The 15853-nt window shown below is 39.8% G+C and overlaps 1 protein-coding gene across 6 annotated transcripts in view; it reads right to left on the bottom strand.

Moving 5' to 3' along the window:
• Positions 1–383: 383 nt before the first annotated feature.
• abcc8 (ATP-binding cassette, sub-family C (CFTR/MRP), member 8) overlaps positions 384–15853 on the bottom strand; it is a 225890-nt gene continuing 210420 nt past the window's right edge. For 4 of the 6 annotated variants that reach the window (XM_072592226.1, XM_072592229.1, XM_072592230.1 and 1 more), the window contains 2 exons: positions 8353–8415; positions 384–600 (listed from right to left, as the gene is read on the bottom strand). In XM_072592226.1, the coding sequence (XP_072448327.1) occupies positions 463–600; positions 8353–8415 (201 nt within the window). In that variant the 3' untranslated portion in view covers positions 384–462. Of the gene's footprint in view, positions 939–8352; positions 8416–15853 lie in introns of all 6 variants that reach the window. The other 2 variants (XM_072592228.1, XM_072592227.1) reach the window with 2 other exon arrangements.

The raw sequence follows: 15853 nt of genomic DNA, 5'->3' as shown, positions 1-15853 counted from the left end.
ATTGAGATTTTTTTAGCATTAGGGTGGAGTGAGTAGTACGGGATGTGTTTCCGATGTATTAAAAGATCGAACCTGGGTAGATATTTCAGAATTAAAAAATAATTTTGCTGATTTCGATTGAAAATTGCGCTTGTGTAGAACTATACGGCGTTAGATGCTAGTTTATTGCATTAGGTGTATCATAACAGAACATGGATTTGGAGATTTATTGAAGTTTTTTTAAGTAATGGAAATATTAGATATTATTTTGGTTTGATGTTCGAAAGAATTTTGTGTCAATGAGAGATTAGGTTCGATTTTTCTAGTAATTTAGTTGTGCAAGCAATGGTGTTATTTTACATTGTGTTGTGATGGTAGTAAACAACTTATTCAATACGACAGAATCATAAGAAATGTGCCAATTTTATTTACAGATCAAATGAAATTACAAAAGCAACTCTAGAATGCAATTATTGCTATGTATCATTTATCTGCCTGCACAAAAGAGGCAAAGATTCCGTCCCTCTGTTCCAAGAGTATACTGGGAGTGTCATATTCTAGGATAATTCCTCTTTTCATCACAATCACCAAGTCTGCATTCAGAATGGTATGCACTCGATGCTGAAAAACAGAAACACCAGTGAGCGTGATTCACTGCAAATCGATGTACCTTTTGAAAGTGTGAACTTGGTTAGGCACTCAATGCTGAAATGTAAAATAAAAACACAGCCTTTGTTAGTGTGAAAGCAGAATGCAGCTCGATTTCTGTGAAGGGTAACAAACCATTCCCATACAAACCCGGCAGGCCAGTTTGTGACCAGTCTCTACTTATTGGACTTCACTAAAAAGGCAAATGTGCTGTTCCTGCTCAGTAAATTGGATACAGTATCATTTTCTGCTACTGTGCCATCTGACAGGACTATAATCTGATCCGCGTCCAGAATTAGCGAAATCCGGTGCTACAAAAGAAAAAGTAAAGAAATCTTTCACATGAGCCTGACATAAGCCAGGGAATAACTACACTTCCATAATATCTATTGCAATTAAGTGTACAATTCGTGGTTATCCATACATGGAACTGAACCATCTCTCACTGTTACTTTGGAAAATACGGTCAGAATACTGTACCATTCAAATTTTAAACCCTTTGTTAATAGTCAATGTTTTCTTTCTCCAGTCGTCAAACTCATTTTGTCAAACAGCTACCTTTACAAACTGACAACAGTTAGTGACCAATTACTCAACCACTCCTGTCACACAGGCACATAGATGGACAATATTTACCTCTCAGCACCCGTACCTCCTTAATTAGATGAAACAGTATTTTAAACCCTTTTAGTCATGCACTGTGCAGAATCTCTTTGACAGACCTTCCGTATATAATGCAACTTTTAATTTCTCTATACAATATTATGAAAATCTGACTGTAGTATTTATTGGATCATAAATTAATATTATGCCAGAATTAAATAATTAAGGTAGTTCAGCTGAGGAAGGGAAAGAGGAGTCCTGTTGCATTTCCTAGATATTTTCAGCGCAGCAAATGATTCTTACTCTGATGTAGGAGAACAAGCTGGTTACTTGGACATTACCGATAAATAACTATTTTCTCTTCTATTTCTTAGGTTCAAAATAATATAGTAACTGGTGGCAAGGTTAATAAAGTGTAAAATAACTAAATATAACGTTCATTTTAAAAAATGTCATCCCTAAACCATATTGAAATGGCAGGATAAATGATTGTCACAGTTGCAGCATGCAGGAGTTCCTGGAAATCAGTCTGTTTCAGAGCAATCACATTTACAGCAAATATTTGAAGCTCAACCAGACTTAGCACAGAGTTTACAAACTGAAGAATGACAATCCACAATTGGAAGGGATAAGTTACCTGGATTTTTGTATCAGGAGGCAGTCACCCCTTTCAGGATCGTTTCATTTTTCTTCAGGGATTGGACTGTCTGACCATGAGTCAGTCAGAAGAGGATCGAGAAGGCAAGAGACTCAGAAATTGTCTATGGATTTGAGGCTTTTTGAGATTGGGGATGGGAATGAGGGTGAATGAATGAATAAACTAACTGATCATGATATTAAAGCACAGAAAGCCATTCATGTACAGACATCCAGGGCAGTTAAAAAAAAACAGTAGTGGGTAGGGACAGTATGGTGAGGGGTATTGATGCTGTTCTCTGCAGGAAAGAGTGAGAGGCCAAACAGCCCTGTTATTAGCATGTTGGGGCATCTGCTCAGGGTTGGAGAGGAACTTTGACTGGGGAGTGAAAATCCTAACTGTCAATTTCCATGTAGAATCAGTGAATCCCTACAGTTTATAAGCAGGCCATCCATTAAATTGAGTCTACACCAAACCTCTGAAGAGCATTCCATCCAGATCCACCTCCTATTCTGTCCCTGTAACACTGCATTTTCCACAAATGTTCCACCCTAGCCTGGACATCCCTAAACACTATGGACAATTTAGCATGGCAATCCATCTAACCTGCACATCTTTGGACTGTGGGCGGAAACCAGAGCACCTGGGGGAAACACACACAGACATGGGGATAATGTGCAAACTTCACACAGTTGCCTAGCAGCGGAATCAAACTTGGGACTGTGAGGCAGCTATGTTAACCACTGGGCCACTGTGCCACCATTAAGTATAGGTACCAATGATATAGGACTAAGGAGGAGGTTCCGCAAGGTATGAGGAGCTTGGCACCAAATTAATCTCTGCATGTGAGCCATGTGAAAACTGATATAGGGCAAATCAGATCAGAGAGATGCATGGGTGGCTCAAAGATGGATGTGGAAGAAGTGCATTCCAGTCTGTATGGCACTTACGCAGGTATTGAGGAAAGTTGAATTTATACTAATGGGCTGAAAATGTGTTGCTGGAAAAGCGCAGCAGGTCAGGCAGCATCCAAGGAACAGGAGAATCGATGTTTTGGGCATCAGCCCTTCAGGAAGATGCTGCCTGACCTGCTGCGCTTTTCCAGCAACACATTTTCAGCTCTGATCTCCAGCATCTGCAGTCCTCACTTTCTCCTCGAAGATTTATACTAATGGGACAAACTTCATCAGAATCATACTGGATTTGGTGTGCTTACTAATGGCATAACAAGAGGTAGAGAGGATTAGTGGGGACAAGGGATAAATTTTGGGAAGATGAGGTAAATAAAAGTGGAAGGTGTTAATATGAGAAATGGCAAATAGACGATGCCATGAAAGGATAGAAAGTACAAATCTAGCAATTAAGTAGAGTCATAGAGATGTACAGCACGGAAACAGATCCTTCGGTCCAACTCATCCATGCTGACCAGATATCCCAACTCAATCTAGCCCCACCTGCCAGCACCTTGCCCATATCCCTCCAAACCCTTCCTATTCATACACCCATCCAGATGCCTTTTAAATGTTGCAATTGTACTAGCCTCTGGCAGATCATTCCATATGCATACCACCCTCTGCGTGAAAAAGTTGCCCCTTAGGTCTCTTTTATATCTTTCCCCTCTCACCCTAAACTTATGTCCTCTAATTCTGGACTCCCTGACCCCAGGGAAAAGACCTTGTATATTCATCCTATCCATGCCCCTCATGATTTTATAAAGATTTAAAAGGTTACCCCTCAGCTGCTGACACTCCAGGGAAAACAGCCCTAGCATATTCAAGCTCTCATTATAGCTCAAATCCTCCAACGCTGGCAACATTCTTGTAAATCTTTTCTGATCCCTTTCAAGTTTCACAATAATTTTCTGATAGGAAGGAGAATTGCATGCAATATTCCAAAAGTGGCCTAACCAATGTCCTGTACAGCCGCAATATGACCTCCCAACTCCTGTACTCAATATTCTGACCAATAAAGGAAAGCATACCAAACACCTTCTTCACTATCCTATCTACCTATGACTCCATTTTCAAGGAGCTATGAACCTGCACTCCAACGTCTCTTTGTTCAGCAACACTCACTAGGACCTTACCATTAAGTGTATAAGTCCAGCTAAGATTTGCTTTTCCAAAATGCAGCACCTCATATTTATTTAAATTAAACTCCATCTGTCACTTCTCAGCGCATTGGCCCATCTGATCAAGATCCTGTTGTAATCTGAGGTAACTTTCTTTGCTGTCCACTACACCTCCAATTTTGGTATCATCAGCAAACTTACTAACTATACCTCTTATGCTCGCATCCAAATCATTTATATAAATGATGAAAAGTAGTGGACCCAGCACTGATCCTTGTAGCACTCCACTGGTCACAGGCCTCCAGTTTGAAAAACAACCCTCCAACACCCCCTCTGTTTCTGCCTTTGAGCCAGTTCTGTATCCAAATGGCTAGTTCTCCTTGTACTCCATGAGATCTAACCTTGCTCACCAGTCTCCCATGGGGAACCTTGTTGAATGCCTTACTGAAGTCCGTATAGATCATATCAATGCTCTGCCCTCATCAATCCTCTTTGTTACTTCTTCAAAAAACTCAAACAAGTTTGAGAGACATGACTTCCCATGCATAAAGCCATGTTGACTATCCCTAATCAGTCTTTGCCTTTCCAAATATACATACACTCTGTCTCTTAGGATTCCTTCCAACAACTTGCCCACCACTGACGTCAGGCTCACTGGTCTACAGTTCCCTGGCTTGTTCTTACCACCTTTCTTAAACAGCAGCACCACATTAGCCCATCTCCAGTCTTCCGGCACCTCACCTGTGAGTATCGATGATGCAAATATCTCAGTAAGAGGCCCAGCAATCACTTTCCTAGCTTTCCACAGAGCACTAGGGTGCACCTGATCAGGTCCAGACGATTTATCCACTTTTATGCATTTCAAGACATCCAGCACTTTCTCCTCTGTAATATGGACATTTTTCAAGATGACACCATCTATTTCCCTAAATTCTATATCTTCCATGTCCTTTTCCACAGTAAATACTGATGCAAAATACACTTTAGTATCTGCCCCATATCCTGCAGCTCCACACAAAGGCTGCTTTGCTGATTTTTGAGGGGTTCTATTCTCTCCCTAGTTACCCTTTTGTCCTTAATGTATTTGTAAAAAAAACATTTGAATTCTCCTTTGGATAATACATAGAATTTAGAAAGAGACAAAAGGATACAACTAAAAGCTTTGTACCTGAATGCATGTAGCATTTGAAACAAAACTGATGGATTGAGAGTGTAAATAGAAATATTAAGTATGATCTGGTAGCCATTACACAGACATGGCTGCAGGATGTTTTGAAGCGTACATTTTGGAATGGCAGGAAACTGGGAAAAGGTTAAGGCATAGCTCCGTTCATTAATTATGTTTTTAATCCAATACAAAAGGGTTCAAGTAACTAAGATGTGAAAATAGTTTGGGTAGAAATGAGATGATAAAAACATGAAGTCACTAGCGGACATGATATACTGACTCCATCTTAATAATCATGTGGTTAGGTGATGCATAAAAGGAAGAAATAATGAAAGGTTGTCAGGAAGGCACCGTGATAATTATAGTGGATTTCAATCCACAGAGACTGGAAAAGACAGATGAAAGAAAATTTCAGTCAAGTTTTGTAGAATGCTTTCAGGATGGTTTATTGGAACAGCACATTCTGGAACTAACTAGAGAGCAGGCTATACCTGGTATTATGTAGTAAGATCATCATTCCTCTTTATCCATGAGAGGTCTATTCCTGAGAACCCCATTGAATGATGAAATTTGAGAGTGTAGAGCTCATTAAAAATAGATTAAAATTGGGACAAAAATCACAGACATTGAACGTTGAATTTTGTTGTTACTTATTTCTTGGCGTGGAGAGATTCGTGATTTTGCATGTACAGAGGATTTGCTGTAAGCTTAATGATCTCAACGATGGTGCACCTAGGTCGCAATGACTATAATATGACTTAATCTTGCATTCAGTCTGAGGCAGAGAGGAGTGGGTCTGAGCACATATCTAAACATTTACATAATGGCAATAGTGAGGGAGGGCATGAAAACAGTGTTTGTCATATTGCATTGGAAAATCAGGTTAAAGGTTAGATCAATAGAAATGCAGTAGTAGATATTTAAGGGGATATTTCAGCATAGGTCCATTCCAATGATGAGAGATTACAAATGACAGACTCACCCTGGTTAACTTGAACTGTTCACAATAGTATCAAACTTGAACAAAAAGCAAAGACAGGTGGCAGATAAGAAGGTTGGATAAAATTTTAAATAGGCAATAAATGACCAAAGAAAATGAAAGGTAGACAGAAAGCTGGTCAATTAACTTAACATCTTTCATACACCGTATGTAAGAAGCTCTTAAAGAAGTTTTAGGAGAGCATTTGGATAAATTCAAGGTAATCAGGAATGTCAATATGGTTTTGTGACCAATCTATTGGAGTGTTTTAAAGAGGCAAAGGGAGCTAGTGGTGCACTGTACTTCAATTTCTCAAGTCTTTTGATGTGACGTCATCTCAACATGTAAACACACATAGTGTAGAGGGTAACATATTGGCATGGATAGGAAATTTGGCTGACTAGCAGGGAGCAAAGAGCAGAAGTAAATGAGTACTGTTCAGATTGTCAACGTACAAGTTATGTACCATATTAATGTTGGGAACTCAACTGTTCATAAGTTTTTTATAAATGACTTAGATGAAGGGATAGAAGGTATGGTTGTCAAAAAAAACTGATGACACAAAGACAGTTAGGAAATTAAATGGTGAAAAAGAACATAAGTTGGTTACACAAAGATGTTGGGAAGTGAACCAAATGAGCAAAAATGTGGAAAATGGAGAATACTGTGCAGTTGTCTATTTAGGCAGGAAGAATAAAAGGAATCATTATTTAATTGGTGAGAGATTGTAAAGTCCTGAAATGCAGCTGAATCTATGTGTCTTATTTCATGAAATTGCCAAAGGCTTGTATGCAGATACAGCAAGTCATTGGGGGAGCCCATAGAATGTTATCATTTATCATGAGAGGAATCAAGTACAAAAATAGGGAGATTATGCTTCGATTATACAGGGCACAGATGAGACCACATCTTGTTTATTGTGCACAGTGTTTATCCAAGAAAGGATGTAAATATGTTGGAGGCAATTCAGAGAAAGTTCACTGTACAAATTCCTTGAATGCATGGCTTGTCTTGTTAGGTAAGTGGGGCAGGCTCGACTTGTATCTGCATTAGATTAGAAAAGTAAGAGATGACTTTATTGAAATGTTTAGAATCCTGAGGGGTCTTGACTAGGTAGATGTGAAAAGAATGTTTCCTCTTACGGGAGAATCGAGAACTGGGGGTCATTGTTTAAAAATCAAGGGTCACCTATTTAAAAAAGATGAGGCCATTTTTTTTCCACTGAGAGGACTTAATGTCTTTGGAACATATTTCCTGTAAAAGTGGTGGAAGCAGAGCCGTTGAATATTTTTATAGCAGAAATGGAACAATTTTTGTTGAGCAAGAGGCTACACAGTTATTGAAGTAGGAGAAATGCAGATTTGAGGCTACAGCCAAATTCTCCAGGTTCTTGTTGAATGGTGGAACAAGTTGGAAGGGCTGGATGGCCTCCACCTGCACCTAATTTGAATGTTTGTATAAAAAAAATTTAAATTTGCCTTACTGTGTTTCTTCTGCCCATAGCAATTGTATTAAGTTTTAAAATAGCAGAACAGATCTCAGTGATGTAATTGGAACCTAATCTATATATTTAAGGATAACTACGTCAGCTCAGTGTGAGCATTCTTGCTACCTGTAATTTAATATTGACTTTGGTCAGATTGGAATGGGACATTTTAACGGTCACTCCATGGAAAATTGGTGACCGCTCTTATTAAATAAAGCAAATTCAACACTTATTTCAGTCCCATTATTCTACCTGATTACCTCAATGCAATTTATTTTAATAAGCAGTGCACTTTAGTGTAGTGGGTCTGTTACTGGTTCTTGTAATTCAGAAGTCTGGCCAATAATGCAGAAGTTCTAAGCTCAAGTTCATCTTACCCATTTAAAAAATGAGTTCAGTTTAACAAACAAGCGATTAATAAATTAAGCTGTCAAGTTCACTGATGGCCCTTCTTAGTTTGGCCCTAAAGACTCCAGCCTTACACCAATATTATTTATACTGAATTGCCTTATGAAGTGGCAGTTGTGTCAAATCACCTGGCCCACTGTATTTTCATGCTCAAAATATATTGTCCATTATCTTGATGCCGCGTTCCAAAATGAACAAGGAAACATTCTTTAGTTAAATCAGTGTAGTGTGCAGCTCAATTTCCCTGAAAGAAAACTTTCTTCTTGTTGAAAATACAGTTCTCCAAACTCTAACTTCATTCACAATCAATTGATCTCAAGGTTCTGGAAACGCTGTGATCTTCCCAAAAACCAAGAAAGGAGCTGCTACTTACAGCGATGGTCACCACTGTCCGATCTGCAAAGGCAGTCATCACAACCTTCTGTAAAATATTTTCCTAAAAAAGATAACAATGAATGAATTTATTTTCTAATATGTTCTACATACCAATAACTGCCATGCTCTCCTTCCCCATATTACAGATTTTGTTATTGTACTTTGCCTAACTGATAACTGCTATTTTAGCCCCTTATTTCTGCAGTACCTTTATACTTAAAGTAGTTCCCATCAATGCCAAGGACCTTCTTCAGAAAGATGGCTCACTATGCTTCAGGACAGGATTTGAAACCTCAAAATTACACAACAAAATATTGGTGTATCGCAATGTGAAATCACTTTTCTTCAATATTACCTTTTCAGTAAAAGATACAACCAAAGTTCAGCTTGATGCACAGTACACAAGAATGAACACATTCCCAACAGATTCCCATCCTGAAGGGTCCTGTCCAAAACGTCAAGTCTCCTGCTCCTCTGATGCTGCTTGACCTGCTGTGTTTTTTCCAGCTCCACATTTTATTAACTCTAACTTTCCAGTATCTGCAGTTCTTACTGTCTCTACATTCCCGATAATGAATCACCAATTTTCTTCACAGAAAAGTTATATCAGATGTATCCACATATGATATTCCTAGACTAATCAAGTACCATATAGCATCAAGTAGGTGTGTAGAAGCAAAATACTGCAGATATTGAAAATCTGAAACAAGCACTGAAATGTTAAAGTAACTCAGCAGCTCTGGCAACAACTGTGGAGAGAGAAACAGAATTAAGGTTTCACCTCCTGTATGTCTCTTCTTCAGAAGTATCAGTATAGGGTGTTTTTCTTACATGGACATTGTGAATATGCACAAATACTCTGCCCACCCAATGATGATGATGATATGAAAATATGATTGATTTCTGTCATTGGATTTCACTTAAATACAACAGGTGAATTGCTAGCATTAACTGGCTATTTATAGATCATTTGGGAGGATGTGGAATGCAATAAGTCTCCCACCACTTGAAAAGGAAAAACATTTTGCAAAAGCACTCATTGGAGAGCTCATTAGCACACTGTCATTTGTGGGCCTCTGATTTTCTGATACAAGTGTGGAGGTGGTATGGGGTAACTGGAAATGAGGGAAGTTCCATTGTCAGGAATATCAGTCCCAGGTTCTGGTGTGGACTGTCAGTTTTCTGTTTATATTGGCAACCTCTCCATTTGCAGTTTGGTACAGGAATTTACAGTTTGCTGCATCTTTCCAAGCTGACTGACTGGCATTTAATTTTATTCATTATTTGTATCTCAGTCTTGGTCACATTGCAGTAAAATCTGTATTCAAAAATTCTGGAGAAACGCAAGAGTAATATTTAAATTCCTTGGTAATGCAGCAAAGTAGGTGTCATGGACTTAATCTTCTCATTGGAAATAGAATTCACCTGTATAAAACCAGGGCTACAGACCAGTAATGTATAAAACCAGGGCTACAGACCAGTAATGTATGACCTTTGATATTTGAATACTTAAAGCTTTTATTGGAAGTGATTATAAAAGGAGGGATGAAAAGCAGATTTATCTGAGGTGACTGTGATGCACTTCACTTTACACATGGAATTTTACGAACTGACCTATGATCATCCAGCTGGAAATATCCAAGGGAACCTATCTTTGCAAGCTATGCTTCATTGTTGAGTTACTGGCATCTAACATCAGATACAACATTTCCCACATTTAATGAATCTCCATGCTGCCCTTTCTAAAACTTTATTACATTTTCTCTCACGGGGAGCCTAAATTGTAGGCAGCACTCTAAGATCTTATATCGGTTCTTCTGTATCTCTTAGCTTTTATAATTTCTATGAACTGGGATATAACCCAAGATTTTCTACAGCTTTATCAAGTTTATCTGTAGGTCTACAACCTGGCGTTCATTCACACCACTGAACATACATTCATTAAGCCTCCTTTCTTTTGCTATTCTGTGAAAATATTACCTCACTTACTCACATTGAAATCAGTCTGTTAATTTTCACTTCACTCTTCTCCCCCCACCACCCCCCACCCCACCCACCTTTAAACGTTAATACTTCAGATGGCTAAATAAGGTTAACTAAAACTCCTATTTTATATCTTACTATTTTCAACATATTGGGCTGTAGGCCAGTAAGCAAATAATTGATGCAGACACCGAAAAGAAATAGCTCCAGTACTGAACATTGTGGGGCACTATTGGCCACTTTGAAGTTCTGAAACATCTGTACAGTCCTTTCTCTATCTACCAACAAATTTCTAATCCAGATTGCAATGTCTCCCCTAATTCAAGGCCTTTAATGGTCTCTAACAATGTACCCATGTGGGAACTTCTCCAAGGCAAAATTCTTAACAACTGTGACATTATCCCCCATTTCTATGGGATTTTAGAGTTACAAACAAGCATGTGAATTTGGAGCAGCCAGCCCTTTGAGCCTGTTCTGCCATACAATAAAGTGATAAAATAGAGACAGGCAGGAGGCTGGAAGAACACAGTGAGCCAGGCAAATCAGGTGGTGGAGAAGTCAACGTTTCGAGAGTAACGCTTCTTCAGGACTGCTGAAGGGTTACACTTGAGGTGTTGACTTCTACACCTCCTGATATTGCCTGGCTTTTTGTGTTCTTCCAGCCACCTGCCTGTCTATTTTGGATTCCAGCATCTGTCTCTATGCTATAAAATCATGGCTGTTCAGCTTGTAACTTCAAATACATGTCTGCTTACACCTGGTAGCTTTTCACCCTCTTGATTACCAAGACTTTATCTACTGCCACCTTGAAAATACTCTGCTGCATTACATTTTCAGGAAGGGAGTTCAGAGGCTTATGACCCTCAGATTAAAAAATATCCCTAACTGTGTTTTAAAGGGGATAGCCCTGATTTTTGAATAGCGATCCCAGTTTCAGGTTCTCCCACAACAGGAAGTATACTCTCTATATCAACCCTATCGAGGGTCTTCAAGAACTTATGTTTCAATCAAGTGATATTTTACTATTCTTGCAGCAGGTACAAGTCTAGCATGTTCGACCTTTTCTCATAAGGCAACACCATAGTGCCGTCACTCTTCCTGCATACAGGGGTATAGGGAAGGGGTGAATAGACATTTGAAATGTAAAAAAAAATTGAATAGCATGGCAGCTTGATGGGCTGAATGCCCTTTTATAAGTTCATAAAATATAAGACCAGAATTAGGCTATTCGGCCCATCGAGTCTGCTCCCCCTATTGATCATGCCTCATATGCTCCTCGGCCCCATTTTCCTGCCTTCTCCCCATATCCCTTCAACGCATTACCAATTAAAAACATGTCTAACTCCTCCTTAAGTTTACTCACTCTCCCAGTATCCATTGCACTTTGGAGTAGCAAATTCCACAGATTCACAACCCTTTGAGAAAAGTAGTTTCTCCTCAACTCTGTTTTAAATTTATAAGACCATAAGAAATAGGAGTGGACGTAAGGCCATTCAGACCATCGAGTCCACTCCGCTATTCAATCATGGCTGATGGACATTACAATGCCACTTATCTACACTCTCCCTGCATGTCTTCATTCCTTGCGAGACTAAGAATTTATCAATCTCTGCCTTGAAGACACTAAACATTCCGGCCTCCACTGCACTCCGTGGCAGTGAATTCCACCACTCTCTGTCTCCTCATTTCTGTTCTAAATTGACCTCCTCTAATTACAACAGATTACAACAGGATCTTGACCAGATGGGTCAATGGGCTGAGAAGTGGCAGATGGAGTTTAATTCAGATAAATGCGAGGTGCTGCATTTTGGGAAAGCAAATCTTAGTAGGACTTATACACTTAATGGTAAGGTCCTAGCGAGTGTTGCTGAACAAAGAGACCTTGGACTGCAGGTTCATAGCTCCTTGAAAGTGGAGTCGCAGGTGGATAGGATAGTGAAGAAGGCGTTTGGTATGCTTTCCTTTATTGATCAGAATATTGAGTACAGGAGTTGGGTGGTCATGTTGCAGCTGTACAGGACATTGATTAGGCCACTGTTGGAATATTGCATGCAATTCTGGTGCCCTTCCTATCAGAAAGATGTTGTGAAACTTGAAAGGGATCAGAAAAGATTTACAAGGATGTTACCAGGGTTGGAGGATTTGAGCTATAGGAAGAGGCTGTTTTCCCTGGAGCATCGGAGGCTGAGGGGTGACCTTATAGAGGTTTACAAAGTTATGAGGGGTATGAATAGGGTAAATAGACAAGGTCTTTTCCCCGGGGTCAGGGAATCCAGAACAAGAGGGCATAGGTTTAGGGTGAAAGGGGAAAGATATAAAAGAGACCTAAGGGGCAACATTTTCTCACAGAGGCTGGTACAAGTATGGAATGAGCTGCCAGGGGAAGTGGTGGAGGCTGGGACAATTGCAACATTTAAGAGGCATTTGGATGGGTATATGAATAGGAAGGGTTTGGAGGGATGTGGGCCAGGTAGTGGCAGGTGGGACTAGATTGGGTTGGGATATCTGGTCGGCATGGACGGATTGGACCAAAGGGTATGTTTCCATGCTGTACATCTATGTCTCTATAATTCTAAGGCTGTGCCCATGAGTCCTAATATCCCTGCCTGATGGAAACAATTTCCCAGCATCCACCCTTTCTGAGCCATGCATTCTCTTGTAAGTTTCTATTAGGTCTCCCCTCAACCTTCTAAACTCTAATGAATACAATCCCAGGATCCACAGCCATTCATCATATCTTATTTGCTACCTCTTATCCTAAGAATATGACTTCTTGTCCTTGGATGCCCGACAAGAGGAAGCATCAACTCCATGTCTATTTTATCCACACCTTTTATCATCTTGAATATCTCAAATTACGCCTGCTACTATGTTCCAACCTATCTTGTCAGCAAATTTGGCAATTATGCCTGTCGTCCCTTCATCAAATAAACATTGTAAATAGTTGAGGTCCCAGCTAAAATTCTAGTGACCCACCGCTTGCTACATCTGGATAAACTGAAAAAGAACAATTTACACCAACTTTCTGCTTTCTGTTGGGCAGCTAATCTCGATCAATATGCCACTCTCTACACCATGAGCTTTTATTTTCTGTTATAACTCTTGATGTGGCAACTTATCAAATGCCTTCTGTAAGTTTAAGTACTGTCCGTCCCTTTATCCATAGCATCTGTTACTTTCACAAAGAAAACCCCAATAGATTGGTCAGATATGATTTCCTTTTCAGAAAACCATGTTGACTTCTCCTGATCCAAGGGTACTGTTTTAATGTCTTTACTAATTGTTTCTAATATTTGGTCTTTGACAGATGTTAAGCATACTGCTTTCTGCACCCCCTTTTTGCCTAACGTACTCACTTCTGCTCTTTTCCAATCTAATGAGTCCATTGTCGAATCAAAAGAGTTTTTGAAAATTAAACCAAGTCAACAACTATTTCACTTGCCACTTTTTTAAAGACCCTAGCATAAAACCCATCAAGACCCATGCACTTGTCAGCTCAAACTCCCACAATTCATTCACCACTACTTCTGTTGATTGTGATTTTTCTGAGCTCCTCCCTCTTCCATTTTCTGATTTATCATTGCTTCTTGAAAGTTTCTTGTGTCCTCTATTGTGAAGACCAATGCAAACTATCTATTCAATTCATCAGTGACTTCTTATTTTCCATATTTAAACCTCCAATCTAACTTACCAAAGAACTCACTTTGCTAAATCCTTTCTTTCTCAGATGTTTATAGAAACTCTTACTTTGTTTTTATATTTCTGTCTAACTTCCTCTCACATTCTAATTTATCCCTTTATTAATTGTTTGGTCATTCTTTTTTTTTTGCATTCTGTCCAGTATTCTGACATGCCACCTGCCTTTTGCACACAATCATAAGGTTTTTCTTTTTAATTTGATATTTGACATTCCTAGTTAACCATAGATTGTTGGACTACCCTTTGGAAATTTTCTTCCTTGTGATTTCTGAATATCCCCTTAAATTGTGCCACTGCATCTTAGTTGATTTATCCATTAATTTAGTTCACCAATTTACTTTAGACAGCTATGCTTTCATGCCTGCAAAATTCCCATTGTTTAAATTTATATTTAAAAAAATCTTGGACCCATTTCTCTCTCCCTCAAATTGTATTATGATTGCTGTTACATAGGGATGCCTTCACTTGGAGATCACAAACTAACCCTATCTCATTGTACAACGTCAAGACCCAGATTTCCTCATGACTAGACAGATGTTATTCCAATGTAGATATTAGTTGCACATGGAGACCCTACAGAACTCCATGACAGCAGGCTCTAAAGGAAATACTCAAGAAATTGATAATTCTGCTGGGCAATTCCCCTATGCCTGGGACCCTCAGAGTTTTCCTTTAAATCAGAGCAATTCAGAAGGAGCTGATGAAACTATATAGTAAAAGAAAAGGAATAAAAAAGGCTTTGTTTATCCCTTGAGTAACTATTTAACTGACACATACTTAACTCACAATCCTTCGACTACATATTCCCCCATCTTCAGACCCTGATTTGATACCTCACTAAAACCCAACACCACCTACCCCTGCTCCATGAACCTTTCCCCTGTGGCTGAACATTACCGGCCTTCCCCCAATGCCAGACATGCTTTCTTATCCCCATCAAACCTGACACTCCGCTTCCCCTCTGTCAGACCAGACCCCTCTTCTCCCATGACCAGACATGCTCCCTTTAGCCCTGCCAGACCTGACCACTACCTTCCTACATCGCCAGACCTGACAATGCCCCACTGCTCCTCCCTGCTCTTCCCCCACCACCATCACAACCAGACACCACACTTACCCTGCGGTTAGACCTGACATCCCTTCCACCACTCCAGAGCCAATATCCCAATGATCCAATATTCAGACAACACTTCTTCCCCAAATCCGCTCCCAACCCTCTTTCCTAACATGGGTCCAGATCCCCTGCTGTACCAATCCCTCCCCCACTTATCCTTCTTGCCTCCCTGTTGGACCAAATTTTTCCCTGCCATTTCTTCCAGCTCAAACACTGAACCACCTTCCTGGCTACCTTGCCACCCTGACACCCTTCCCACCTAGCATCCCAACCATGTAACATCTTGCTCCCTAACCAACTAGCGTCCTGACCCCTAACATTCTGCCCCTATCCAGCTGGCAACCCACTACCTACCCAGTAGCATCCTACCCATCTACCCATCCAGTACCCTACCCTCCCTATACCCTAAAATCAAACTCACTTATGAAAACTTACTATTTCACAGCAGCTGTCAAAGTGGCTGTGCTTGATAATTGTATAACTAAGGGAATGTGGACGAGACATCAAATTTGTAAGATGTTTTAAACTGACTTGTAGAATCAGGACCAAAGAGAAAGGCAGGAAGTGATAAAGCTTTAAATGTCAGAATACAGTAGCTGACTGCTGTGAAAAGGGGGTGTGGTTAATTCCCCCTGTTGGTTCGTGCTACAAAAGAACTGTCAGCATGGAAGTAACGTTCTCCATTTCTGAAGGAACCCTGATC

This window comes from Chiloscyllium punctatum, chromosome 22 (assembly GCF_047496795.1).
Source record: "Chiloscyllium punctatum isolate Juve2018m chromosome 22, sChiPun1.3, whole genome shotgun sequence".
Classification (NCBI taxonomy): Eukaryota; Metazoa; Chordata; class Chondrichthyes; order Orectolobiformes; family Hemiscylliidae; genus Chiloscyllium; species Chiloscyllium punctatum.
This window is presented reverse-complemented; position numbering and strand designations above follow the sequence as displayed.